Here is a 27810-nt window from a genome sequence, read left to right as displayed (position 1 = left end):
TCTAATTTCATGGCAGGCTTCATGGAGCATTGTATTTTAGACATGTTTGGACAAATGGGCAAGAAGACAAAAGGAGTACAATATAGTTCCATCTGAAACATCAGCAGAGACCATTTTCCTAATTGTATTTATTTGGAAAAGGAATAAAACACAATAAATATAAACCACAAATATATATACATTTTTAAATAAATGCATTAAAAACATCTGAAATTAAGAGCTTGAAATTCAGTTTTACAAGGGGAGGACAATCCAGTGTTTTAATACCAGATTGCACGGCTTTTCTCACTCTTCCCTCCTCAAACACAACAATGTCCAGTGTTATGATATACTGATGATTTGTCGCCACAGATGGTTTGTAAACGTCTCTATCGTTGTTGAAATAGGACGTTTGCTCCAGCTCTATCTACTGGTCACGTCTTGGACAACAGTTGTTGACAACTGTAGGATTGTAGCTAAGCCTAACCCTAACCCTTTTCCTAAACTTAACCTCATTCTGGAAAGCTATTGAACACTCTTTATCTTAAAAAAAATCAACATTGAATCACATTAGGCCTTGTTTTGTCAACTAAAAAACATGTTGAAGTACAAGCGACAAAAATACTTTCATCATTAAGCTGAGCCCTACAGGAATTTCATGGATTTAAAAAAGTATTCATTTAAAGTTATAGGAGGTCAATGATTTCTGATAATGCCCTCAAATGCAATACGTCTCCTCATCTTCAGTTCATGCATGTTGACATTTTGTTGTATATATATTTTGTCACCAATATACAGTGGCTTGCGAAAGTATTCACCCCCCTTGGCATTTTTCCTATTTTGTTGCCTTACAACCTGTAATTAAAATAGATTTTTTGGGGGGTTGTATCATTTGATTTACACAACATGCCTACCACTTTGAAGATGCAAAATATTATTTATTGTGAAACAAACAAGACATAAGACAAAAAAAGACAAAAAAAATTACTTGAGCGTGCATAACTATTCACCCCCACAAAGTCAATACTTTTTAGAGACACCTTTTGCAGCAATTACAGCTGCAAGTCTCTTGGGGTGTCTCTATAAGCTTGGCACATCTAGCCACTGGGATTTTTGTAACTGACAATTAACCTATGAGTCTATGTCGTTGTTTTTGTTTGAATTGTTTACGTGTTCGCTATGCGGGGGAAATGGTAAGACAAGCGGAACTACGTGGCTAAGAACTGTTATAACGGGGATTATTATCGTAGCAAGGCACTTTTGGAGTGAAGGCAATCCCACGCTGTGTTAGATAGGTTATTAATGTCTTCGGGTGTAGTTTGTAACAGTTGAAATGTTTATGTTAGGTTAGGATGGCAACATTATAATAATTAAGGATGAAGCGTGAATTCATGTCAGGAATAAGAAGTGTAAAGTTTTGGATTTCCTCCCTTCTGTAATAAGCAGCCAATTAGGTATTTTTCCTTTATTCATGTCTTTAACCTGATACTGTTATATCTCCGGCTAAACTGTTTTATGTATGTAAGCACTTCAGAGTCTTATCAAGCTAATAAGTTACTCATAAGACAAGAAAGTTGTAAGAATGATTAACTGTATTTTCATTTACTTTATTGTTCTCACGGAAGGTGATAATTTTGACTAAAACTACAGAATAAAACCGCCAGTTAAAATCAAGGAACAGTTGTGCTCGTGGTTACTGGAGGGAGCTACAATTTTTGTCCATTCTTCAAGGCAAAACTGCTCCAGCTGCTTCATGTTGGATTGGTTCCGCTGGTGTACAGCAATATTTAAGTCATATCACAGATTCTCAATTGGATTGAGGTCCGGGCTTTGACTAGGCCATTCCAAGACATTTAAATGTTTTCCCTTAAACCACTCAAGTGTTGCTTTAGCAGTATGCTTAGGGTCATTGTCCAGCTGGTATTTAGCGCCAAACATCATTAAATTCTGACCAGTTTCAAAGTCCCTGCCGATGAAAGACATCCCCACAGCATGATGGATGAGGGATGGTGTTCTCAGGGTGATGAGAGGTGTTGGGTTTGCGCCAGACATAGCATTTTCCTTGATGGCCAAAAAGCTACATTTGACCAGACTACCTTCTTCCATACGTTTGGGGAGTCTCCCACATGCCTTTTGGCAAACACCAAACGTGTTTGCTAATTTTTTTCTTTAAGCAATGGCTTTTTTCTGGACACTTTTCTGTAAAGCCCAGCTCTGTGGAGTGTACGGCTTAAAGTGGTCCTATGGACAGATAATCCGATCTCTGCTCTGGAGCTTTGCAGCTCCTTCAGGGTTATCTTTGGTCTCTTTGTTGCCTCTCTGAATAATGCCCTCCTTGCCTGGTCCATGAGTTTTGGTGGGCGGCCCTCTCTTGGTAGGTTTGTTGTCGTGCCATATTCTTTCTAATTTTTTAAAATAATGGATTTAATGGTGCTCCGTGGGATGTTCAAAGATACAGATACTTTTTTATAACCCAACCCTGATGATTACTTCTCCACAACTGGTGCACGTACCACTTTTACATTTTTGTAATTTTTTAAAACAAGTCCTTTTTTTAATTTCACTTCACCAATTTGGACTATTTTGTGTATGTCCATTACATGAAATCCAAATAAAAAATCCATTTAAATTATAGGTTGTAATGCAACAAAATAGGAAAAAACGCCAAGGGGGATGAATACTTTTGTAAGGCACTATAATGAAATGAACAGGACCTGAAGGAGAGGGAGCTTGTTTGACTGTATACCGTTGTTTGACTGATGAAATCTTTGGAAGGAATATTATGCTGTAGACCATTGTCTTGCATCAGCACGACGGCCGTCTGCACTGACGTGTGTTGCGTTAGAATGACGCCATCTGACCGAAGACAATGGCTGTAGACTAGAAAATGGAGGATCTGGGTAGCTCAGTATTCCGTCACAAAGAAGTATTTTATGATAGACTTACGATACACAGTACTCATTAAATTCTCAACCTCTCAGCGTTCAGCCAAGGGGGCCTGTTTAGGCCCCTAACACAGTTTAGTTGATGTAAAACAGTAGAATCATAATAAGGTTATTTCCACTACACGTGACTCACTCCACTAATGGTTTCTCCATAATATGGTAACTATAGTTTCAAGTTGGAGTTAATCAACATGACATAAGACACATTTTTTCAGCTCACAGTAAGGTACAGTACAGTGGGGGTTTTGGTTGACGCCAGGAGAGGTGCCGCCATGTCTTTATATCTCACTGCTACTCAAGCTTGTCACTCTGGAAACAGAGCAATCAGGATTTATGATTAATCTGAACTCTCGTTGTTACATCTGATCTGCAGTCTAGAGGTTTGGCCACCAGAGGGACATCCATCTGAAAAGTGACATTAAGCACTCTGGGCTAGCTCACAGTGAATGTCCTCCTGGGGGCCTTCAGCAGTGGATCTCATATGCAAATTGTGAGTCGAGGAACAACCCTGTGTGATTCAGAAACAAGCCCTCTGACTCGGCTGTCACCGTCTCTGCCTCCACGCCCTCACCTGCCATCCTTCTCATTGTCCGTATATCGGGCTCCATCTGGGGCTTTGTGGGAGACAGTGCTTCCTGCTGTTGGTACCCCAGGGTGGTGGTATCAGCTGTGGTGGAAGGTGGGATGATGGGTTTAGCGCGGTTAAGAACATACATCTCATGCCCGCGCTCATCGCGGTACTCCTCCAGCTGGGCAAAGGTTGTTGGTCCGTCTGAGTAATCATTGACATACAGTATGCTTTCCTCCTTGTCATCTGTGTCTTTCTGCCGCTGGCGGTGCCGGCTGTAGATCATGGCCACCAGGAGAAGGGCAGTGAGGGCCAGTAGGGAGATCCCTATGGCGATGGCAGTCTGTGTAGCAGCTCCCAGCGTGTTGAAGGCCATGCTGCCATGGGCGTACAGGGGCTCTCTCCTCACGTCTGACGATGTTGGCCGATTGGCGCGCAGACGAGGCCAGGATGGGGCGTAGGAGGCGGGGGACCAACCGGAAGAGGACGAGGAGTTGATTGCTAGCTGAAAGGTCACACGGGCCACCCCTCCAGCGTTCCAGGCCTCGCACTCATACACCCCGGCGTGAGACACCGTCACGTTGCTGAGGAAAAGCATTCCACTGCCCGTGTCTGGATCGAAGCGCTCCCCATCCTCCTTCTGGAGTCTCACCCGCCCTGAGTGTGCTGCATCCTCAGCCCCCACGCTCCCTACACTGCCCAGGTCCTGCACCAGCCCCCGCGGGGATAGTTGCACCTTGCCCTGGGACGCCTTCCTCCAGGTGACCTGTGGCCTAGGGTAACCAGAGGCATGGCAGGAGACACGTAGGCTCTCACCCAGGCGCACGGCCAGACGGCGTGGCTCCAGCTGCACCAGAGGGGGGATACACACCAGGCTGTTGAGAGGCACCTCTACCAAGCTGAGGTGGGAAAGGCGGGGCGGCTCGGAACACACCAAGCGTCTCTCGGCAGAGCTCAGCAGGCGCTGGCCCTCCTCATCAATCCAGCTGCGCAGCCAGTGCAGGGCACAGTCACAACGCCATGGATTGTCTACAGTAGGAAATGATCATGTGATGGGTGGGTGTGGCCAAGTCAACAAAAGAGGATAAAAAAGGATGTGACAGGACAATGACACAATTAACACAAAGTTAGGAGGTAATTCTAGCGTAACAATGGCAGTATATTTACTGTATGCTCTTTTATGGTTCCACAGCCCAACCCATGTCCTCTCTCTTGGCGCTCCCCTTACCTGTGACACGCAGCACCTGCAGGCTGACAAGGGGCCGCAGGGTGGCAGGGCCGATGGTGTGCAGGTTATTCCGGCTGAGGTCAAGGAGGGCAAGAGAGGACAGACCAACTAGAGCCTGGTCTCCCAGCATCTCAATGTTATTTTGCTGCAGGTGAAGCTCTTGAAGACGCTATGAAAGCAGAGATTGTAATCATTATTAGTAATGAATAGTGATATAATGTAGAGTAAGTCATTGACGTTAGTGCATTGTTGTTGTGTTGAGGTGGAACTCTAGACAACTATCTGGACAAATATGGTCTGTTTACAAGGGAGGAAGGGAACATTAAAGAAAAGCATTGATTTAGCAAGGCTCCAGTGCGATACTGTTGTTCTGCAGATACAGGCAGTGCAGAAGGCCCAGCTGGGAGAGGTCAGACTTGAGTGACTGATAATATGTGGACTGACCAGTAGGCCTCTGAAGGTATAGTCCTGTACGCGAGTGATGTCATTTCCTGCCAGGTAGAGGATACGGAGGTGCTCCAAGCCCCTGAACATGTCTCCTGTTATCAGGTGGATGCGGTTCCCGTTGAGGGCCAGCTCCAGAAGATTACCCTGGCTCTGGAAGGCCCCAGGCTCCAGTGCTGTGATACTGTTGTTCTGCAGATACAGGCAGTGCAGAAGGCCCAGCTGGGAGAGGTCAGATAGATTGATCTGCCCGATAACATTGTCCTGGAGGAAGATGGTCTAAATGAAATAGATGAGCAGAAGTACAGAATACAATGATCAGGGAAAGCACAACACCATCTTTATTTAACCAGGCAAGTCAGTTAAGAACACATTCTTATTTACAATGACAGCCTAGGAACAGTGGGTTAACTGCCTTGTTCAGGGACAGAATGGCAGATTTTTACCTTGTCAGCTCGGGGATTTGATCTAGCAACCTTTCAGTTACTGGCCCAAAGCTCAAACCACTAGGCTACCTGCCACCCTGTATACTCTCTAAGAAGATAAGTGTATGGATAATTCAAGACTGCCTATGTGTGTGTGGGTCTAGGAAACAGATGTATGTGGTAAACATATTGTCATCATGGCTAACCTGTGTGGAGGGTGGGACATGTGAGGGGATGTCCCGGAGGCCCATAGAGCCACACTCTACAGTCAAGCTGTAGCAGCGACATCCCACTGGGCAGCCAAGGGATAGGAGGGTGCGGACAGATATGATCAGGAAAGCCAGAAAGGAGAAGGCCATCGCACCAATAGGACAGAGATCCTAGAGAGAGACCAGCAGACTGAGAAGAGAGAGATGGAGGGTTATAGAGGGAAGAGGAAACTGGTTAAATATGTAATTTTGTTTACAATATATGCTGTATTGAACTCAAAATGATCTGACTGAGCTCATACATAAAATGCAAGTATCAGTACTAATGTTGCATGTTGCCAGCCTGGCTGTGAGGTTACAATACAGTATCACAAGAGCAGAGGCATCCTTCCCATATTGGGTCCTGTTGTCCTGTTATAAAAATGTTCTGATGTTAAATTAACGACTAACACTTCATTTTTAAACCCACATTTTATCATTACTGTTTATAAAAAGATCTGTCAGTGGTATTTTGCATAGGGGGCAAAATACCCTAAGTGGTTTCTCCCAAGATGCACGTGCATTAGCCTATGTGGATGAGGAGAGTGTAGAGTTACAAACACACAGCGTTTGATTTGATTTTAGCTACCCATGATGTGCAGGACTTGCATGAGGTACACTATATATACAAAAGTATGTGGACACCCCTTCAAATTATATTTGGCTATTTCAGCCACACCCGTTGCTGACAGATATATAAAATCGAGCACACAGCCACGCAATCTCCATAGACAAACATTGGCAGTAGAATGGCCTTACTGAAGAGCTGACTTTCAACGTTGCACTGTCATAGGATGCCACCTTTCCAACAGGTCAGTTCATCAAACTTCTGCCCTCCTAGAGCTGCCTCAGTCAACTGTAAGTGCTGTTATTGTGAAGTTGGAACATCTAGGAGCAACAACGGCTCCACAGCGAAGTGGTAGGCCACACAGGCTCACAGAACACGACCACCGAGTGCTGAAGCACGTAATAATCGTCTGTCTTCGGTTGCAACACCCACTACTGAGTTCCAAACTGCCTCTGGAAGCAATGTCAGCACAAGAACCGTTTGTCGGGAGCTTCATGAAATGGGTTTCCATGACCGAGCAGCCACACACAAGCTTAAGGTCACCTTGCGCAATGCCAAGCGTCATCTGGAGTGGTGTAAAGCTCGCCGCCTTTGGACACTGGAGCATTGGAAACGTCTTTTCTGGCGTGAGGAATCACGCTTCATCATCTGGCAGTCCAACGGACGAATCTGGGTTTGGCGGATGCCAGGAGAACGCTCCCTGCCCGAATGCATAGTGCCAACAGTAAAGTTGGGTGGAGGAGGAATAATGGTCTGGGGCTGCTTTTCAGGGATGGGGCTAGGCCCCTTTTAATTTTTTTATTTCACCTTTATTTAACCAGGTAAGCTAGTTGAGAACAAGTTCTCATTTACAACTGCGACCTGGCCAAGATAAAGCAAAGCAGTGTGACAGAAACAACAACACAGAGTTACACATAGAATAAACAAGCGTACAGTCAATAGCACAATATAAAAAAAGAAAGTCTATATCCAGTGTGTGAAAATGGCATGAAGTGGTATGGCAATAAATAGGCCATAGTAGCAAAGTAATTACAATTTAGCAGATTAACACTGGAGTGATAGATGAGCAGATGATGGTGTGTAAGTAGTGATACTGGTGTGCAAAAGTAAATAAAAACATTATGGGGATGAGGTAGGTAGATTGGGTGGGCTATTTACATATGGACTATGTACAGCTGCAGCGATCGGTTAGCTGCTCAGATAGCTGATGTTTAAAGTTGGTGAGGGAAATGTACGTTTCCAGCTTCAGCGATATTTGCAATTCGTTCCAGTCACTGGCAGCAGAGAATTGGAAGGAAAGGCGGCCAAAGGAGGTGTTGGCTATGGGGATGACCAGTGAGATATACCTACTGGAGCACGTGCTATGGGTGGGTGTTGTTATCGTGACCAGTGAGCTGAGATAAGGCAGAGCTTTACCTAGCATACACTTATAGATGACCTGGAGCCAGTGGGTCTGGCGACTAATATGTAGCGAGGGCCAGCCGACTAGAGCATACAGGTCGCAGTGGTGGGTGCCCTGCTAGAGCCATGCGCTTTGGTAAGAAAACGGATGGCACTGTGCTAGACTGCATCCAATTTTCTGTGTAAAGTATTGGAAGCTATTTTGTAGATGACATCGCCGAAGTCAAAGATCGGTAGGATAGTCAGTTTTACTAGGGTAAGTTTGGCGGCGTGAGTGAAGGAGACTTTGTTACGAAATAGGAAGCCGATTCTAAATTTGATTTTGGATTGGAGATGTTTGATATGAGTCTGGAAGGAGAGTTTACAGTCTAGCCAGACACCTAGGTATTTGTAGTTGTCCACGTATTCTAGGTCAGAACCGTCCAGAGTAGTGATGCTAGTCGGGCGCGTGGGTGCGGGCAGCGAACGGTTGAAAAGCATGCATTTGGTTTAAGAGCAGTTGGAGGCTATAGAAGGAGTGTTGTGTGGCATTGAAGCTCGTTTGGAGGTTAATTAACACAGTGTCCAAAGAAGGCCCAGATGTGTACAGAATGGTGTCGTCTGCGTAGAGGTGGATCAGGGAATCACCCGTAGCAAGAGCGACATCGCTGATATATGAAGAGAAAAGACTCGGCCCGAGAATTGAACCTTGTGGTACCCTCATAAAGACTGCCAGAGGTCCGGACAACAGGCCCTCCGATTTTACACACTGAACTCTGTCTGCGAAATAGTTGGTAAACCAGACGTGGCAGTCATTTGAGAAACCAAGGCTATTGAGTCTGCCGATAAGAATACGGTGATTGACTGAGTAGAACGCCTTGGCCAGGTTGATGAAAACGGCTGCACAGTACTGTCTTTTATCGATGGCGATGATATCGTTTAGTACTTTGAGCGTGGCTGAGGTGCACCCATGACCAGCTCGGAAACCGGATTGCACAGCGGAGAAGGTACGGTGGGATTCGAAAAATGGTCAGTGATCTGTTTGTTAACTTGGCTTTCAAAGACTTTAGTTCCAGTGAAGGGAAATCTTAATGCTACAGCACACAATGACATTATAGACGATTCTGTGCTTCCAACTTTGTGGAAACAGTTTGGGGAAGGCCGTTTCCTGTTTCAGCATGACAATGCCCCTGTGCACAATGCGAGGTCCATACAGAAATGGTTTGTTGAGATCGGTGTGGAACTTGACTGGCCTGCACAGAGCCCTGACCTCAACCCCATCGAACACCTTTAAGATGAATTGGAACGCAGACTTCGAGCCAGGCCTAATTTCCCAACATCAGTGTCCAACCTCCCTAATACTCCTGTGGCTGAATGGAATCAAGTCCCAGCAGAAATGTTCCAACGTCTAGTGGAAAGCCTTCCCAGAAGATTGGAGGCTGTTACAGCAGCAAAGGGGGGACCAACTCCATATTAATGCCAATGATTTTGGAATGAGATGTTTGACGAGCAGGTGTCTGTCCACATACTTTTGGTCATGTAGTGTATGTTTGTAAATGAATTTTAGCAAGTTCTTCAGCCTATTGATTCCTTCTTGATAAATAAATAAAACAAAAATGTTTTGTTCGTTTTCTGTAATACTAGCCACCTTCCAGCAATTTTATGAAGTTGGCTATAGCTAGCCAGATTGGTTCCCAATCTTTCAACCTCATAACTAGCAACCAAGTCATTTCAGGCCATCAATCGTTAGAGTAACTTGTCTATCTTAGCTGGCATACCTGCTGTCAAGGTTGCTAAACTTCAGAAAAGCAAGTAATTACTAAATGTACTGAATAACAGGGGCGCAACCTTAATTATTATCATTATTATTTTTTATCCAGTCAGATAAACACTCCAAACAGCCTACCCAACCGCTCGGAGGCGTCCGCATGGTCCTAAAGCACACAGTAGCCTAGTTTTGTATCACATTCCAATAATAAAACTGGAGGGGACAAAAATGCGATTTCAGAATTTCCCCAGTGAAAGTTCCACCCCTGCTGATTAAGACTCACATTCCTTTCAATCTTTTACCAAGATTTTTGAAGAGATGCATATTTACACTGAACAAAAAATCTGAATGCAACATGTAAAGTGATGGTCCCATGTTTCATGAGTGGGAGATAAAAAATCACAGAAATATTCAATACGAACAAAAAGCTTTTCAATCCTAAATGTTGTGCACTAATTTGTTTACATCCCTGTTAGTGAGCATTTCTCCTTTGCCAAGATAATCCATCGACCAGACAGATGTGGCATATCAAGAAGATGATTAAACAGTATGATTATTACACAGCTGCACCTTGTGATGGGGACAATAAAAGGCCACTTTAAAACGTGCAGTTTTGTCACACAACACAATGCCACAGATGTCTCAAGTTTTGAGGAAGCATGCAATTGGCATGCTGACTGCAGGGATGTCAACCAGAGCTGTTGCCAGAGAATTTAATTTTAATTTCTCTACCATAATCTGCCTACAACGTTGCTTTATAGATTTTGGCAGTACCGCCAACGAGCCACACTACCACAGACCACGTGTAACCACACCAGCACAGGACCTCCACATCCAGCTTCTTCACGTGCAGGATTGTCTGAGGGGGGTGGTGGTGCTGAGGAGTATTTTCGTGTGTAATAAAGCCTTGCTCCTCAGTGGGTGGAGGGCCTCCCCTGCGCAGTCATTAGAAATCCATTGATTAGGGCCTCATTTATTTCCTAATATGAACTGTAACGCTTTGAAATTGTTGCATGTTGCATTCATATTTGTGTTCAGTGTAGTTTCTTTAAAAAAAAGAACCACCTGTCAGGAGGATACAGACAGCTCAAGAGGTATGCTTAGACAAGTAGAAAAATACTTGTTTTAAATGTAATATGTCACCTTATAATAATATCATGATATTTGTGCATTAATTATGATGCCATGATATGTGCCTGTATTGATGATGTATGTTATGATCCCTGTGTACTGTGTTGTAATTTGGATGTAATATCCGAGGCATGTTAGTGCAGTATATTGAAATGTGTGATTTACTACAGTCATAATGACACCCCCTGCAGAATAGAATTAGGCATGATGATTATGGCTCTAGATTGCCGATAAAAAGCTGTTTCAGGTGTTTGATAAATGCTAAATTCTTCGAAAACACCCCCTCCCCTCCAACTGCACGTAGGCCTACTCTACTTTGTGCCCCCTGTAAAATATTTGGTGCATGACACTCCCGAGGAAGATACTGAAATACTGAGGAGCCTTTATTAGGCAGATTCCACTGTCTTTTCTCCAAACATAGGCTGCTGCAGGCAGCTTTGGAAGTACAAGCATGCTGTTGCTCCAGTTTCAACTGTTCTGCCTGCGGCTATGGAATCCTGACCTGTTCACCGGACGTGCTACCTGTCCCAGACCTGCTGTTTTCAGCTCTCTAGAGACAGCAGGAGTGGTAAAGATACTCTTAATGATCGGCTATGAAAAGCCAACTGACATTTACTCCTGAGGTGCTGACTTGCTGCACCCTAGGCAACTACTGTGATTATTATTATTTGACCATGCAGGTAATTTATGAACATTTGAACATCTTGGCCATGTTCTGTTATAATCTCTACCCGGCACAGCCAGAAGAGGACTGGCCACCCCTCATAGCCTGGTTCCTCTCTAGGTTTTGGCCTTTCTAGGAAGTTTTTCCTAGCCACTGTGCTTCTACACCTGCATTGCTTGCTGTTTGGGGTTTTAGGCTGGGTTTCTGTACAGCACTTTGAGATATCAGCTGACGTACGAAGGGCTATATAAATACATTTGATTTGATTTGTTAAGAGATGAGCAGACCATTTCCTTGGAGAAGGTGAGATCAATTCCAGGAAGTGACCTGGCAGTGAGCATACATCTTCCTCTAATAAGCCTGACACCAAGCAAGGGCCTGGAGGTTTTCCTGAAGAGCTGTGATGCAGCTCCAGGGGAATCGGTAAGTGGCATACAGCATGACTCATAACATTTATATGTTTTATAACAGTAGCTTATTCATGACCAGGCCTCTAAGCTCTGATTCTCCTGACAGTTTTGGTTTGTAGCCTATTGTAACTCGAAAAAATAAGTCAGAGAATGAGAATATGCCAAAACGGTATCATAGCAGACATATTTATGAGATGATCTAGGCCTAGACAGCCACCATTACTTGGATTCTACAACTAATATCGACAGTAATAATAATATTAGTAATACCATTACGGCTACTGCTAATAAATAATAATGCACTGTTTTATCATAATTCATTACTGTCATGGTTGCTCTTATTTATATTGTGCAAGCTGATCAGTTAGCCTACACCACACTACCATAATAAATCGATATCTCATACAGCCTACACTGGGATAATAATGCATAAACATTTGGCTACACACTGCACAGTCCACATTATATCAGTAGTTCTTAAAGAAAAAGAGGCATCATCGGCGGCCACATACCAGACAAGGATGGAGAGATGACCTATACAATTACAGTCGCCCAATTTCGAATGGATCAGCCTCGAAAAGTGCGTTATTTCGATTAGAAGCACACCGACACCTTCCTATAGATTCGGCCATATTCTAACAGGATCCCCTCGGCAAAAGACTCATCAGACGTTTTGAACAGATTGTCAAAGGCGACTGTCGAGCCTTTATCATTGCACAGCGAGGGCCCCGCATCATAGTAAAATGTCCGATACGTGCAGGCTAAAGTATATGTCCAATCTCGAAATTAAAAGCTTCAAGCCGACAGATTTGTATTCCAAAAAAGAAAAAACAATTTTGATTCATCAGAATATCTCCTTTTCCTTTAATTCCATTATGTGTTATTCTTGCGCCCGCACGGTGTCATCCAATTCAGTACGTTCCTGGTCTCTAGCCCCTCCCTTCATCCTCTCTCAAATGCACGATCACATAATAGCTCTACAGTTGAATTGTTAAACACTTGCTTTGTTGACTTCTTGACTTTTGTTATATCTGATCTATTCCTCGATGTTCCTACCAACTAAATATCTTAGATACCACTTTCTATCTAATTTGCTCTCCTTCACACGCGCGACAGAGCGCAAGAGTCTCCGTCACACATCTTTTCCGTTAGTCCTGTCTTTCTTTCATTATGGCAACATTAACGGTCTATGTCTTCGTCACTAAAAGCATTATCCACATTATTGCACTATAATAACAATAGTATTATCTCATCTGTTTTAAGGAGCAGGAAGATTGTAACCATTATGGTTTAGGATAGTAGGTGATGATACATGACTAGATCATTACATTCCTTCATGAGAGACAAATACAATGAGTGTGTAATGTGATCAATGAAATTAACCAGTTGAATTGCATTAGGTTTGCATCAATATAGGCCGACTGGGCAAATGTGACAGACACTGTCAGTGGAGACAAACACAACATAAATATCCCTGGATACAAAGGCAAATTAATAATTGAACTGTCTGAGTTATCGAATTGTAACATTAACATTCAGACATTGGTGGTGTCCTAGAGTTTCAGGATATTGAGATGAGAAGCCATTTCTAGGCATATTAAAAATGTCCACTACTGTATAGTGGGGACTGGGGACCCCTGCTGGTAAAACCGAAGAAGCTACCCAGATCAAGAAAGGTGGTTTACTCTATACAGGAGAAAGGCAAGGAAAGCATCATGCAATGGAAAACTGTGTTACTATGACCTCTACTGGCAACTTCCTGTTTGTTCAGGGAGGAAAAGTATTGTATGATTCCTTTCATGTTGAATGTTTAGTCCAATAAGTCTGACAATTTATTTGAGAAATTACATTTAAAGACACATCTCATCCACAGACAGCCGTGCAAAGCATTTCTCTGTACACAAGCATTTCACTACACCCACAATAACATCTGCTAAATATGTGTATGCGACCAATACAATTCACATATTATTGTTCTCCCACATTGTACCCGTCAAACCAGATATACATTAGAAGTATCTATTACAAGTGCTTTACGTTGTAATATAATCAATTATGTTTAGTTTCATCACACAGAGAGAAAGAAAAATGCAATCTAATCTAAAATGCAATCACATATTTTCGATGTGTTTGAGCAGATTTACAAATTAAGTCTTTCCGGTCTTCTTAAGTTTGATGATTCTGAAGGAGCTGATTTCAGTGTATGTTGTCTTGAGATAGGTCTGCAGCTGTAATGCAGCCTGAGAAGGAGGTAGAGAAGGAAGGTGTTGTTGACAGGGAGATAGAAAAAGTGAAAAGTGAGAGATCGATGCAACCTAACTATATATTTCTGCAGATTCAAAAATCAAGTCTTTCCGGTCTTCTATGGCTGATTCTGATCTATGTCACCCTGGCAGATAGCCTAACAGCCTAACAGTTAAGCGCGTTGGTCGCTCTGAAAAGAGCATCTGCTAAATGACTCAAATGAATATATGTAAGTAGGGCATTTGTTGTTTCTGAGTGTTGAGATAGGCAAAGAGAAAGCAGAAGCACTTACATTCTGAATAGACACTTCAAGAGACGCATCAGTTGAATTGGGTGGAGCAAGAATGGATATAGTTCCACTACCAATCACCCTCTGAATGTCTAAAAAATATGACATACTTTGAGTTAATGGCAAAAAAATATAATCTTTCAACCATCCCTTTTCGATGTTGGTGTCCTGTAACACTGAAACTTAGTTCCAGTTTTTGGTGTTTCCCAAAATAGGTACAGAGCAAAATAGTATCAAACACATCATGTACGCTTGAACTGTTAATTATTTAAAAAAGAGGGATCAAGGGTTCTGACCTTTTGTGCAGGTCTCTGCATAGTCAGGACAGCAGTCATTTAGAGTCTGACAAACCTCGTCACAGAAGCACCCTCTGAAGCAGTTCACGTTGGCGCCTTTACAGCACAAGGCCGGCCGTGCAGAACAATTTCCTTTAGGATGATTGGAAAAACATAAATTATTGAACAGGAAGGTTAACTGTAAAGCTTTGATAAAATGTATTTAAAAAAAATCAAATTTTGATGTGGTAGAGGAGAAAACTAAAGGAACCTGGAAATGAGAACACTGGGAATGATGTGGAAGTGGAATTGGTTGCGTTGGTTGTGTTGGTTGCGTTGGTTGCATTGGTTGCGTTGGTTGCGGTGGTTGCATTGGTTACGGTGGTTGCATTGGTTGCGGTGGTTGCATTGGTTACGGTGGTTGCATTGGTTGCGGTGGTTGCGTTGGTTGCATTGGTTGCGTTGGAGACTGAGGACACCGTGGCTGATCCAATCTGCACACCTATAAACAAAGACAGTAAATGATGCCACCTCAGACACAAGTAGCATGTTTACAATTTGAAGTTTCTACAATTTCAAGATTTTACAACTATTATTAATAGTGATCAAGGGCCTCCATAAAAACAGAGATGATAAAACAATGGCCCAGCTATACCTGTCACACAAGTAGTCTGGAAGTCTGGGCAGCAATCTTTCAACCTTATACAGGCCACATCACAGAAGCACCCTCTGAAACAGGAATTGTTGAGCCCAAGACAACACAGAGGTGGATTTGAAGAACATCTCCCTAGAATGCAAACATATAAAAACAAGTATGAAAATATGTTAAAAGCATAGGTGTACTTTACTTTGCTACTGAATGTAAATTCTGTAATCTGAATGAAAATTCTGTAATCAAAAAAGGAACATTTTAAAATGATGGGACAATAATTCAAGTATATGGTAGTTATATTTACAGGATTTGATTCATAATTTATTTTATCTGATGCATTGCAGAGAAACTTACTTGAGAATGAAGCCACCAGAGGAACTGGGCTAGTTCCACTAATCCCAGGAAATGGTGTCGATAAATTGCCAAAGTGATATTGAGTGGTATTCAATGACCCGCCTGTAGTGGCCAGAGTTGTCCATGCACTCTGAGAGCTTGTATTGGTAGATGGAGTTGTTACATTTGATGGCAGAGCTGTTGCATTTGGACGTTGATGCGTCAAACTTGATGCTTTAGTTGTTGCAATAGATGTAGGATTGTCTGTGTTTGACACTTGAGATGAGGCACCAACCAGTGAGGGTGTTACATCTGTTGACGAGGGTGTTATACCAACTGATGAAGTTGTTGAGGATGAAGTGGCTGTTGAGCTTGACAGTGGATCATTTGACCTTGTTTGTTGGACAGGAGTCCCACTTGACTGTGGGGCTGCTGAGCTCAATGGTGGATCAGTAGGGCTCAATGGTGGAGTTGCTGTTCTCAGAGGACAAACCGCAAGACAAATTGGAGTCATTCATGCAGAAGAGTTAAGAAAGGTTTTGCAAAACAATATATGAATGGACTGGAAAGCCTATTCAATTTATTTGTGTCGTATTTATTATCAACAGTACTGTTTAGGAATGTTTTATTCTCACGTTGATATGGGATAACCAGTGTACAGTACAAATCTAATAAAATGGCTAAAATGTTAACATGACATTTTGTATTGAAGTCCTTGACTACATTTTCATGTAAGAAAAGGTTAATCGACGGTATGTGTGTGTGCTCACCTACCTGTAGTAGTCTGTCCATTTACCGTGTGAAGGATCAACAGAAGAGCAAGGAGTGCAGTGTAACCCATTCTGATAAGTGCCAATTATCCTGTCTGTTTTCTTCTAAACCTTTAAGGTCAATGTCAGTGAAGTCGTTTGGAGCTCTCTACTCTCATGTCCTGTTTAGCTAGAGCTCCTCCTACCTGCGTGGTAAGGAAATGGAGGTATGACTGCATTCCTATCATTAATCTTGTCTGACCAGATTATAAAAAAAAATAAAAAAAATTTAGGTGGTAGATCAGCTTAATATTGCAGATAGGTTGTGGCTTCTATCAATGTAATTCGCTGCATCTTTTCCAATCCCATATACAGTGGGGGAAAAAAGTATTTGATCCCCTGCTGATTTTGTACGTTTGCTCACTGACAAAGAAATGATCAGTCTATAATTGTAATGATAGGTTTATTTGAACAGTGAGAGACAGAACAAAAAATCCAGAAAAACGCATGTCAAAAATGTTATAAATTGATTTGCATTTTAATGAGGGAAATAAGTATTTGACCCCCTCTCAATCAGAAAGATTTCTGGCTCCCATGTGTATTTTATACAGGTAACGAGCTGAGATTAGGAGCACACTCTTAAAGGAAGTGCTCCTAATCTCAGTTTGTTACCTGTATAAAAGACACCTGTCCACAGAAGCAATCAATCAGATTTCAAACTCTCCACCATGGCCAAGACCAAAGAGCTCTCCAAGGATGTCAGGGACAAGATTGTAGACCTACACAAGTTTGGAATGGGCTACAAGACCATCGCCAAGCAGTTTGGTGAGAAGGTGACAACAGTTGGTGAGATTATTCGCAAATGGAAGAAACACAAAAGAACTGTCAACCTCCCTCGGCCTAGGGCTCCATGCAAGATCTCACCTCGTGGAGTTGCAATGATCATGAGAACGGTGAGGAATCAGCCCAGAACTACACAGGAGGATCTTATCAATGATCTCAAGGCAGCTGGGACCATAGTCACCAAGAAAACAATTGGTAACCCACTACGCCGTGAAGGACTGAAATCCTGAACGTCCGCAAGGTCCCCCTGCTCAAGAAAGCACATATACATGCCCGTCTGAAGTTTGCCAATGAACATCTGAATGATTCAGAGGACAACTGGGTGAAAGTGTTGTGGTCAGATGAGACCAAAATGGAGCTCTTTGGCCTCAACTCGCCATGTTTGGAGGAGGAGGAATGCTGCCTATGACCCCAAGAACACCATCCCCACCGTCAAACATGGAGGTGGAAACATTATGCTTTGGGGGTGTTTTTCTGCTATGGGGACAGGACAACTTCACCGCATCAAAGGGACGATGGACGGGGCCCATGTACCGTCAAATCTTGGGTGAGAACCTCCTTCCCTCAGCAGGACATTGAAAATGAGTCGTGGATGGGTATTCCAGCATGACAATGACCCAAAACACACGGCCAAAGCAACAAGCACATTAAGGTCCTGGAGTGGCCTAGCCAGTCTCCAGACCTTAATCCCATAGAACATCTGTGGAGGAAGCTGAAGGTTCGAGTTGCCAACGTCAGCCTCGAAATCTTAATGACTCTGAGAATATCTGCAAAGAGGAGTGGGTGTAACGGTTTTCTTGAGTTGAAGGAGAGGCGGACCAAAACGCAGCGTGGTTATTATTCATGGTTCTTTAATAAAGAAACTATACATGAATAGACTAACAAAACCAAGAAATGTGAAAAACCAAAACAGCCCTATCTGGTGCAAACACAGAGACAGGAACAATCACCCACAAAACCCAACACCAAACAGGCTACCTAAATATGGTTCCCAATCAGAGACAATGACTAACACCTGCCTCTGATTGAGAACCATATCAGGCCAAACACAGAAACAGACAAACTAGACACACAACATAGAATGCCCACTCAGATCACACCCTGACCAAACAAAACATACAAAGCAAACTATGGTCAGGGTGTGACAGTGGGACAAAATCCCTCCTGAGATGTGTGCAAACCTGGTGGCCAACTACAAGAAACATCTGGTCTCTGTAATTGCCACCAGAGGGTTTTGCCACCAGGTACTAAGTCATGTTTTGCCACCAGGTACTAAGTCATGTTTTACCTTTCTGTTTGTTTTTAGTCCCATCCTTCAGCTATCTCAACCCCTCCCATCTATCGCTGAACAACATCCAGTTTGGATTTCTATTTGCCATATATTTTTGTGCTGTGCTGTTTCACAAAAGTTCTGTACCTTTCTATTCTCATAGTTTCTACAGATTGTAAATAAAATAAACATTTTTGCCAAGAGTATTATTATATTATTGATTAATTGACTATGACTTTTCAAATCACCCAACAGTGCTATTTGCAGAGTTAGCTCCAGGTAAATGTTGCAATTCTTCAGCCATTCCTGAATTTGCGAGAATCCAGAGGTCATAAACATTTATTATTACAGGGACATTGTTGTGAACATGAAAAATGACATACAGATACTGCAAGAATCCATCAACATTAGCTTTTAGACTTTTGAAAATATGTATTGTTGTGATGCTTGACACAGAGAAAAGTCTTATTTTTAAAGCTATTAATGTACATCAGGGTTCGCCAACCATGTTCCTGGAGTGCTACCCTCCTGTAGGTTTTCGCTTCAACCTCAGATGTAACTAACCTGATTCAGTTTATCAACCAGCTAATTATTAGAATCAGGTGTGCTAGATTAGGGTTAGAGCAAAAACCTACTGGACGGTAGCTCTTCAGGAACAGGGTTGGAGAGCCCTGATGTACACTATATTGAAGCATAGAATGAAGCTTCATTATTGACTGCATATTTGGCCAAAGACTGAGGTAAATCTTAAAGAAAGCTTTAAATGTGTTAAAGAACTGTAAGAAGCACTTTTCAAGGGTCTGAAAAAGCCTGCATTTCTGTGAGGTTATATTTTATTGCGTTCATACATAACCTTGGTTGAGTTGCACTTAGGTGCACCAGGAAACAAACGGGTCAAGGTATTTGAGCAGCAGGTTTTGTTACATGCCTAAGATTTTAGAAACCTCATATAGTAATCTGATAGCATTGACTATAAATATGATTTGACCTGAACTTGAGCTGTAAAATAACATGCACAGGGTTATCGAACAGTAGCCCAACGTTACTGTCAGTCAAATGTGGCATTATAGCAGGTAGTGTTAGGGTTTTCATAGTGCTTGTAGGGGTTATTTTTGTCCAGGATACTAAGGCACACCCAGCAGAAGTACTGACCACAGGTGAAACAGGCCATCTTGTTACAGCCACCGGTCTTCTGTAATGAGAGGATAGACACTGGTCACGAAGATGACGTCAAGCCATGCCATGTCAAAGGTACAATAGGCTGGTTATAGATCTCAGGCTTACCTGTATGTTGGCACGGCAGGATGGACATTTTTTGCTGTTCTGGCCTTTCCAGCCTTCACTCAGGCTCTCCTCCACCACTGTGTTGAGAATGTGTTTCCCATAGCGTTTCTCCAGGAACATTCTCCTCTCCTCACTGCCTGAGGCATAATCTTCCCATAGGCCCTGGAGCCCAGCTACAGGCAGAAACAGACAAACACAGAAAATGGCGCACAAGCTGGGATAAGAGTTTGATTGAGCCAAAGCAACCTGGAATGACTGCAATGACTCAACAGTGGATAGAGCTAAACATTGGATACTTAAAATGCCATGACAGTGCTTAGAGGCACAGCATCTCAAATACATTAATTGTGTTTATTATTTCTTTAAGAATTATTGAAACATTCTATTCTAAGTTACCTTCCACAATCATACACTTTAATTTTAGGTTTTCACACAGCACCAAGGCTCCGAAAGTGTGACTGATCAACAGGCTTGCATGTGGTTCATTTGGTTGCATATAACTTACACTGAATGGTTTCTCTTACCCTCCGTCTGAGGTACACCTGCATAGGATGACTCAGCAGCTGAGTCAGAGCCTGAGGCCAGGAGTGTGTTTGCCCTCAGTTTACAGTAGGAGGTGCCATGGTAGGTCTTGCGACAGATAGTGCAGAAGGCATAGCGGCAAGAAGGGCAGAGGGCAGCGGTTGTGTCCGGTTCCAGCACCACTGGGGCAACACAGGCCTTGCGGGCGCAGTAAATCACGTCAGCCATGCGGTCCAGAGTGGACTGGAGCAGGAGGCGGTCGTAACGGGTGAATAACTCCTCCCCAACCAACCGCTTCACCTTAAACAACAGTTAATTCTCTGGGTTTAGTTTCCACATAGTGTAGAATAGCAGTTTCACACAGGTTAACTTCAGATATTCCCTGAGGAAACTGTATTTCAACTTCGATCTCTAGAATAAACATCTATTCACTTCAGTTTTTCATTACCTGTGAGGGTGTAGCTGTGGAGCTGCACTCAGGCTCTGGACAGGTAAGGCCACGGACGTTCCCGTCTCTGATCTGGACCGTGAAGTACTCCGACATGCATTCGTTGCAATAAATATGGCCGCACTCTCTGTACTGACTACAGCCTAACTTGCTCATGAAGCAGATCCCACAGTCATATGCCTGTCCCTCGAACACTCTCAGCCTCTGTCTCTCATCATAGTCCAGCAGATGCACCAGGAGGTCTGTGTCTGTGGCTAACATTGACAGGGCCCTTGGGTCCAGGGACACTGCAGCCTCATCAGAGGTTTCAACTACAATTCCTTCTGGTTCCCCCTGAGAGTCTCCAGCCTCGCTGCCCTCAGTAGATGGAGTGGCTTGGCCCTGGTCATTGACAGGGATCTCCAGCGGTGGCCGGATATTCAGGAAGTCAAGCAGGTCGTCTCTGAGGAACTGGACCCAGTAGAAGAGGACCACACTGCCCACAGTGTCCTCCCATATCTCATCCAAATGCTTACACACTGCTGAGAGCTGAGACATTAATCAATGATTACTACACATACAAATTATGTCTAAAACTCAATACACTTCACAGTATTGAATACATTTTTGATCTAAACATACCTGACTATGGGAGAGCCACATACAGCTCAGTATAAACTTGGGTGATGAGGTGGAGGGGTAATCCAAAGGTAGGTCGAAGGTCAACACCAGAGGAGGGAGGAAAGATATGACATAATCTCTGTGCTTGTCACCTTGGTATCACAATAAAGACAAAAGAAGCCTGGATACCATTCATCTGCTTTACTAGAATAACCTGAGTATAGAATATATATTTTGTCAATGTGTATTGTAGCATAACCGAAATAAAGGCTACAATAAAACTGGTAGTGAGATCAAAATAATTCAATACTCATATAACGGTTTCTAAATTGTGAGCTGAGGTGATTTGCATAAATGATCAAATAATGACTATTATTTGAATCCAAACCTGCTTTGACAATCACACTGAAGTCCCGAGGAAGGTCCAAAGAGACCTGGATTTCCCCACCCAATCCTGACACAGCCCGTCTGAACTCCTGACTGTAGATACTCGCGAGCGCCAGCAGTTCATCCTCCTGTTCTTCCAATTCCGCGTTCATAATACTCCAGCGTCACTTCACTAAATCTACTAAACGTATTATTATAGCTACGTTTATGAGAATAATAGGCCTACACTAGATACAATACTTTTTTCGATTTGGTTTAGCTCCTTTACTATTGTAAATTTACTTCCGCGTTCTATTGCCTCCGAAGCTCTAATGTTGTTGTGAACCCGCCTATAGGAAATCTCTGGACTTCGAAACGTAGAGCTAGCTTCCTGTTGGTTGATGCGGGTACTTTCAAATCAAACCAAATCACATTTTATTTGTCACACACGCCGAATACAACAGGTACCATACAGTGAAATGCTTACTTACAAGCCCTTAACCAACAATGCAGTTTTAAGAAAATCCCTAAAAAAAGTAGAGATAAGAATAACAAATAATTAAAGAGCAGCAGTAAATAACAATAGCGTGGCTATATACAGGCGGTAACTGTTATGGGTGTAAGATGGCACAGTGATGCCATCTGTTGGTAAATGTTCATTACTGCAACTCTTGTGTTTTACCGGGGTGCTTGAGATACCCGGATGCGTTGTCATGTACTGAACAAGACTGGTTACTCGCATCAATGCCTCTGTCTCGTCATTTAACGTTCAAACAGTAACTGTACAGAGTCAATGTGTCAAAGTGCGGTGGGCACCGGTGTCGAGGTAATTATGTACATGTAGGTGGAGTTATTAAAATGGCTATACTATTTGAGGATTTGAGGACCCATGACAAATCTTTTCAGTCTCCTGAGGGGGAATAGGTTTTGCCGTGCCCTCTTCACGACTGTCTTGGTGTGCTTGGACCATGTTAGTTTATTGGTGATGTGGACGCCAAGGAACTTGAAGCTGTCAACCGGCTCCGCTGCAGCCCCGTCGATGAGAATGGGGGCGTGCTTGGTCCTCCTTTTCATGTAGTCCACAATCATCTCTTTTGTCTCGATCACATTGAGGGAGAGGTTGTTGTCCTTGCACCACACAGTCAGGTCTATGACCTCCTCCCTATAGGCTGTCTCATCGTTGTCGGTGATCAGGCCTACCACTAGTGTGTCATCAGCAAACTTAATGAAGGTGTTGGAATCGTCCCTGGCTGTGCAGTCATGAGTGAACAGGAAGTACAGGAATGGACTGAGCACGCACCACTGAGGGTCCCCTATGTTGAGGATCAGCTTGGCAGATGTGTTGTTGACTACCCTTACCACCTGGGGGTGGCCCGTCAGGAAGTCCAGGATCCAGTTGCAGAGGGAGGTGTTTAGTTCCAGGGTCCTTAGCTTAGTGATGAGCTTTGAAGGGACTATGGTGTTGAACGCTGAGCTGTAATCAATGAATAGCATTCTCACATACGTAGGTGTCCCTTTTGTCCAGGTCGGAAAGGGCAGTGTGGAGTGCAATAGAGATTGCATCATCAGGGGATCTGTTGGTGTGGTATGCAAATTGGAGTAGGTCTAGGGTTTCTGGGATAATGGTGTTGATGTGAACCATGACCAGCCTTTCAAAGCATTTCATGGCTAAAGACGTGAGTGCTACGGGTCGGTAGTCATTTAGGCAGGTTACCTTCGTGCTCTTGGGCACAGGGACTATGGTGGTCTGCTTAAAACATGTTGCTATTACAGACTCAGACAGGGAGCGGTTGAAAATATCAGTTGGTCAGCGCATGCTCGGAATACACGTCCTGGTAACCCGTCTGGCCCAGCGGTCTTGTGAATGTTGACCTGTTTAAAGGTCTTACTCACATCGGCTGCGGAGAGCGTGATCACACAGTTGTCCGGAACAGCTGATGCTCTCATGCTTGTTTCAGTGTTACTTGCCTCGAAGCGAGCATAGAAGTGATTTAGCTAGTCTGTTACGCTCGTTTCACTGGGAAGCTCTCAGCTGTGCTTCCCTTTGTAGTCTGTAATAGTTTGCAAGCCCTGCTACATCCATTGAGTGTCGCAGCCGGTGAAGTACGATTCGATCTTAGTCCTGTTTTGATGCTTGCCTGTTTGATTGTTCGTCGGAGGGCATAGCGGGATTTCTAATAAGCTTCCGGGTTATAATTGAAAGCAGCAGCTCTACCCTTTAGCTCAGTGCAAATGTTGCCTGTAATCCATATGGATTCTGGTTGGGGTATGTACGTACAGTCACTGTGAGGACAATGTCCTCGATGCACTTATTGATAAACCCAGTGACTGATGTTTGTGTACTCCTCAATGCCATCAGAAGAATCCCAGAACATATTCCAGTCTGTGCTAGAAAAACAGTCCTGTAGTTTAGCATCTGCTTCATCTGACGACCTTTTTATAGACCGAGTCACTGGTGCTTCCTGCTTTAATTTTTGCTTGTAAGCAGGAATCAGGAGGATAGAATTATGATCAGATTTGCCAAATGGAGGGCGAGTGAGAGCTTTGTGTGTGTCTCTGTGTGTGGAGTAAAGGTTGTCTAGAAATGTTTTACCTCTGGTTGCACATTTAACATGCTGATAGAAATGAGGTAAAACTGATTTAAGTTTCCCTGCATTAAAGTCCCTTTCCACTAGGAGTGCCGCCTCTGGATGAGCGTTTTCCTGTTTGCTTAATGCGGAATACATCTCATTGAGTGTGGTTTTAGTGCCAGCCTCTGTCTGTGGTGGTATATAGACAGCTACGAAAAATACAGATGAAAACTCTCTAGGTAGATAGTGTGGTCTACAGCTTATCATGACATACTCTACTTTAGGCGAGCAAAACCCTGAGACTTCCTTAGATATCGTGCACCAGCTATTGTTTATAAATATCCATAGGCCCCCGCCCCGTGTCTCGGAAATATCCAACTTGTTAACCTAGGCGGAAGAGTTGGATCCAAGTGGGAAACTCATGCTACGTTCTTGTCATGTTGGGCCTCCGAGTTAAAATGAATGTAAGCTATTTGCGTAGAGCTTCTGGATCCAACTCTTCTGCCTTGGTTAACAAGTCGGATACACAGAGTTTCTGACATAAAGTGAATGCGGCATCAGAGCTCATCTTTCTACAAGTTTTGAAGTCGGACATTTCTGTGTTTCCGATTTCCGAGTTGTCTGAATGCAGCAAGAAAGATGAACTCCGAGTTTCCCGCTTGGAAAGTGTCAGAATCAACCAATAGGAACCAATAGGAAGCGTAAGGATATTTTTACTCAGAGGGTTCAGAGTTTCCAAGTTGTCTTGAAAGCAGCACAAAATCGGAATCTTTGAGCGTCACTTCTTGGATGGGCAGCCCATACTATTATGGTTCTAAGGTAAAGTCACAGAGAATCCTGATGCAAGAGTGAACAAGAACTTGTAATAATGTGGCAAAGCAAATTGAGGCATGAGTCACTGATTGATTTGCCCCTTGGATCGTGTTACACAGGCAGGGGTTCGCAAACTATTTTGGCCCTCAACCCCATCTTGATATCAAACATTTTTCAAGACCCCACCATGTAAAAACTTTATGTAATCAATGTTTGCATTTTACATTTGGGCTACTACAGTCTATTACAAATTATACTGACAGTATGTTCGACACTATTTCAATCTGAAGACAGTATGGTTTAAAGTGTAATATATTTTTTGTTATATGTCGGACCTTAGTAAGACAAGCTGTAGCCATTGGCGTCGGCTAATGGGGATCCTAATAAATCAAATAAAAAAGTGACTGAAATGCACTAGAAAGGTATTGGGAAGTTCAGAAGATCATCAGGCAATAATGGTTATTGATCTTCTGTGTTGAAAAGAACATCATAATTAATTATGTTATTTTTCCCACAAGATCTAATCTAATGACTTGTGGGTATGGTAGAGGGAAACAGTAGGTATGTACAGTATATCACAAAAGTGAGAACACCCCTCACATTTTTGTAAATATTTGAGTATATCTTTTCATGTGACAACACTGAAGAAATGACACTTTGCTACAATGTAAAGTAGTGAGTGTACAGCTTGTATAACAGTGTAAATTTTCTATCTCCTCAAAATAACTCAACACACAGCCATTAATGTCCAACCTGCTGGCAACAAAAGTGAGTACACCCCTAAGTGAAAATGTCCAAATTGGGCCCAATTAGCCATTTTCCCTCCCCGGTGTCATGTGACTCGTTAGTGTTACAAGGTCTCAGATGTGAATGGGGAGCAGGTGTGTTAAATTTGGTGTCATCGCTCTCCAACTCCCTCATACTGACTTGTCACTGGAAGTTCAACATGGCACCTCATGGCAAACAACTCTCTGAGGATCTGAAAAAAAGAATTGTTGCTCTACATAAAGATGGCCTGGGCTATAAGATGATTGCCAAGACCCTGAAACTGAGCTGCAGCACGGTGGCCAAGACCGTACAGCGGTTTAACTGGACAGGTTACACTCAGAACAGGCCTCGCCATGGTCGACCAAAGAAGTTGAGTGCACGTGCTCAGCGTCATATCCAGAGGTTGTCTTTGGGAAATAGACGTATGAGTGCTGCCAGCATTGCTGCAGAGGTTGAAGGGGTGGGGGGTCAGCCTGTCAGTGCTCAGACCATACGCTGTACACTGCATCAAATTGGTCTGCATGGCTGTCGTCCCAGAAGGAAGCCTCTTCTAAAGATGATGCACAAGAAAGCCCGCAAACAGTTATCTGAAGACAAGCAGACTAAGGACATGGATTACTGGAACCATGTCCTGTGGTCTATTGAGACCAAGATAAACTTATTTGGTTTAGATGGTGTCAAGCGTGTGTGGCGGAAACCAGGTGAGGAGTATAAAGACAAGTGTGTCTTGCCTACAGTCAAGCATGGTGGTGGGAGTGTCATGGTCTGGGGCTGCATGAGTGCTGCCGGCACTGGGGAGCTACAGTTCATTGAGGGAACCATGAATGCCAACATGTACTGTGACATACTGAAGCAGAGCATGATCCCCTCCCTTCGGAGACTGGGCCGCAGGGCAGTATTCCAACATGATAACGACCCTAAACACACCTCCAAGACGACCACTGCCTTGCTAAAAAAGCTGAGGGTAAAGGTGATGGACTGGCCAAGCATGTCTCCAGACCTAAACCCTATTGAGCATCTGTGGGGCATCCTCAAACGGAAGGTGGAGGAGTGCAAGGTCTCTAACATCAACCAGCTCTGTGATGTCGTCATGGAGGAGGACTCCAGTGGCAACCTGTGAAGCTCTGGTGAACTCCATGCCCAAGAGGGTTAAGGCAGTGCTGGAAAATGAAGATATTGACACTTTGGGCCCAATTTGGACATTTTCACTTAGGGGTGTACTCACTTTTGTTGCCAGCGGTTTAGACATTAATGGCTGTGTGTTTGAGTTATTTTGAGGGGACAGCAAATTTACACTGTTATACAAGCTGTACACTCACTACTTTACATTGTAGCAAAGTGTCATTTCTTCAGTGTTGTCACATGAAAATATATACTCAAATATTGACAAAAATGTGAGGGGTGTACTCACTTTTGTGATATACTGTACATCCGTACCACAGGAGGTTGGTGGGACCTTAATTGGGGAAGACGGGCTCATAGTAATGGCTGGAACGGCATCAATGTAATGGTATCGGACTCAAACACCTGGTTTCCATTTGGTTGATACCATTCAATTTATCCCATCCCAGCCATTATTATGAGCCGTCCTCCCCTCATCAGCCTTCTGTGGCACGTACTTGTTACTGAGGGTCTTATCTTTCAGTGATGGGGTCACAATATTTTGTTGCTTAAACCGTTCAAAGATAGACACATTTGTAGGAAGAAAACATAAACCGTTCTGTTTGTTACAACCGCATCTAGCAGCTACCGGAGGTTACTGACTTAACCCAGGTTCTATGAACCAAGCGCTAATTTTCTCTTGTGACCCCATTTTCAAATCAGGTGACCTCACGTCTGGGGACGTTTACAAATCTGTTACAAGAGGGTCAAAGGGAGGCTACCCATCAGTCAGTGACATTACTCTGTGTATGCCTCCCATCATGTGTTTTAAGAGTTTTAGCAAGATTAGCCTTGTGGGAAAAGTACCCAATTGTCATACTTGAGTAAAAGTTAAGATGCCTTAAGTAAAAGTGAATGTCAACCA

General features: G+C 43.3%; 2 protein-coding genes across 4 annotated transcripts; both read right to left on the bottom strand.

Annotated features, from left to right (window-relative positions):
• Nucleotides 1–113: 113 nt before the first annotated feature.
• Nucleotides 114–16690, bottom strand: LOC110521540 (leucine-rich repeat-containing protein 24). Its single transcript, XM_021599144.2, has 11 exons — nucleotides 16326–16690; nucleotides 15573–16025; nucleotides 15222–15353; nucleotides 14838–15068; nucleotides 14588–14719; nucleotides 14295–14383; nucleotides 12271–13998; nucleotides 5796–5988; nucleotides 5165–5443; nucleotides 4721–4889; nucleotides 114–4521 (listed from the first exon to the last, which is right to left on the bottom strand). The coding sequence occupies exons 8-11, from the start codon at nucleotides 5946–5948 to the stop codon at nucleotides 3389–3391; spliced, it is 1734 nt and encodes a 577-aa protein (XP_021454819.2). The 5' UTR covers nucleotides 5949–5988; nucleotides 12271–13998; nucleotides 14295–14383; nucleotides 14588–14719; nucleotides 14838–15068; nucleotides 15222–15353; nucleotides 15573–16025; nucleotides 16326–16690; the 3' UTR covers nucleotides 114–3388.
• Nucleotides 16691–18724: 2034 nt separating this feature from the next.
• On the bottom strand, nucleotides 18725–22049 carry LOC110521538 (E3 ubiquitin-protein ligase RNF14). 3 transcript variants are annotated; one of them, XR_002473157.2, is made up of 6 exons: nucleotides 21656–22049; nucleotides 21289–21419; nucleotides 20668–21195; nucleotides 20203–20519; nucleotides 19698–19870; nucleotides 18725–19605 (listed from the first exon to the last, which is right to left on the bottom strand). XR_002473157.2 is itself a non-coding variant. In XM_021599142.2 (6 exons), exons 1-6 carry the CDS (start codon nucleotides 21804–21806, stop codon nucleotides 19462–19464), a joined length of 1425 nt encoding a protein of 474 aa, XP_021454817.2. In that variant the 5' UTR covers nucleotides 21807–22026; the 3' UTR covers nucleotides 18725–19461. The 3 variants fall into 3 exon arrangements, 2 of the variants coding, with proteins under 2 accessions (XP_021454817.2, XP_036825106.1); XM_021599142.2 differs by having other exon boundaries at nucleotides 20222–20519; nucleotides 21656–22026; XM_036969211.1 differs by having other exon boundaries at nucleotides 20222–20519; nucleotides 21289–21324; nucleotides 21656–21794.
• Nucleotides 22050–27810: the final 5761 nt, after the last annotated feature.

The sequence above is a fragment of the Oncorhynchus mykiss genome, chromosome 30 (assembly GCF_013265735.2).
Source record: "Oncorhynchus mykiss isolate Arlee chromosome 30, USDA_OmykA_1.1, whole genome shotgun sequence".
Classification (NCBI taxonomy): Eukaryota; Metazoa; Chordata; class Actinopteri; order Salmoniformes; family Salmonidae; genus Oncorhynchus; species Oncorhynchus mykiss.
This window is presented reverse-complemented; position numbering and strand designations above follow the sequence as displayed.

What these genes read in the sequence shown, in the direction of transcription:
- LOC110521540 (XM_021599144.2), bottom strand. Translation starts at nt 5,948, where the DNA reads ATGGCCTTCTCCTTTCTGGCTTTCCTGATCATATCTGTCCGCACCCTC. An exon ending in ATGTCCCACCCTCCACACAG is followed by an intron (nt 5,444 to 5,795) that starts GTTAGCCATGAT and finishes TATTTCATTTAG; the next exon opens with ACCATCTTCCTCCAGGACAA. An exon ending in GCAGGTGCTGCGTGTCACAG is followed by an intron (nt 4,522 to 4,720) that starts GTAAGGGGAGCG and finishes TTCCTACTGTAG; the next exon opens with ACAATCCATGGCGTTGTGAC.
- LOC110521538 (XM_021599142.2), bottom strand. Translation starts at nt 21,806, where the DNA reads ATGAACGCGGAATTGGAAGAACAGGAGGATGAACTGCTGGCGCTCGCG. An exon ending in CAGTGTGATTGTCAAAGCAG is followed by an intron (nt 21,420 to 21,655) that starts GTTTGGATTCAA and finishes TGTGATACCAAG; the next exon opens with GTGACAAGCACAGAGATTAT. An exon ending in AGGTGTACCTCAGACGGAGG is followed by an intron (nt 19,871 to 20,221) that starts GTAAGAGAAACC and finishes TTCTGCCTGTAG; the next exon opens with CTGGGCTCCAGGGCCTATGG.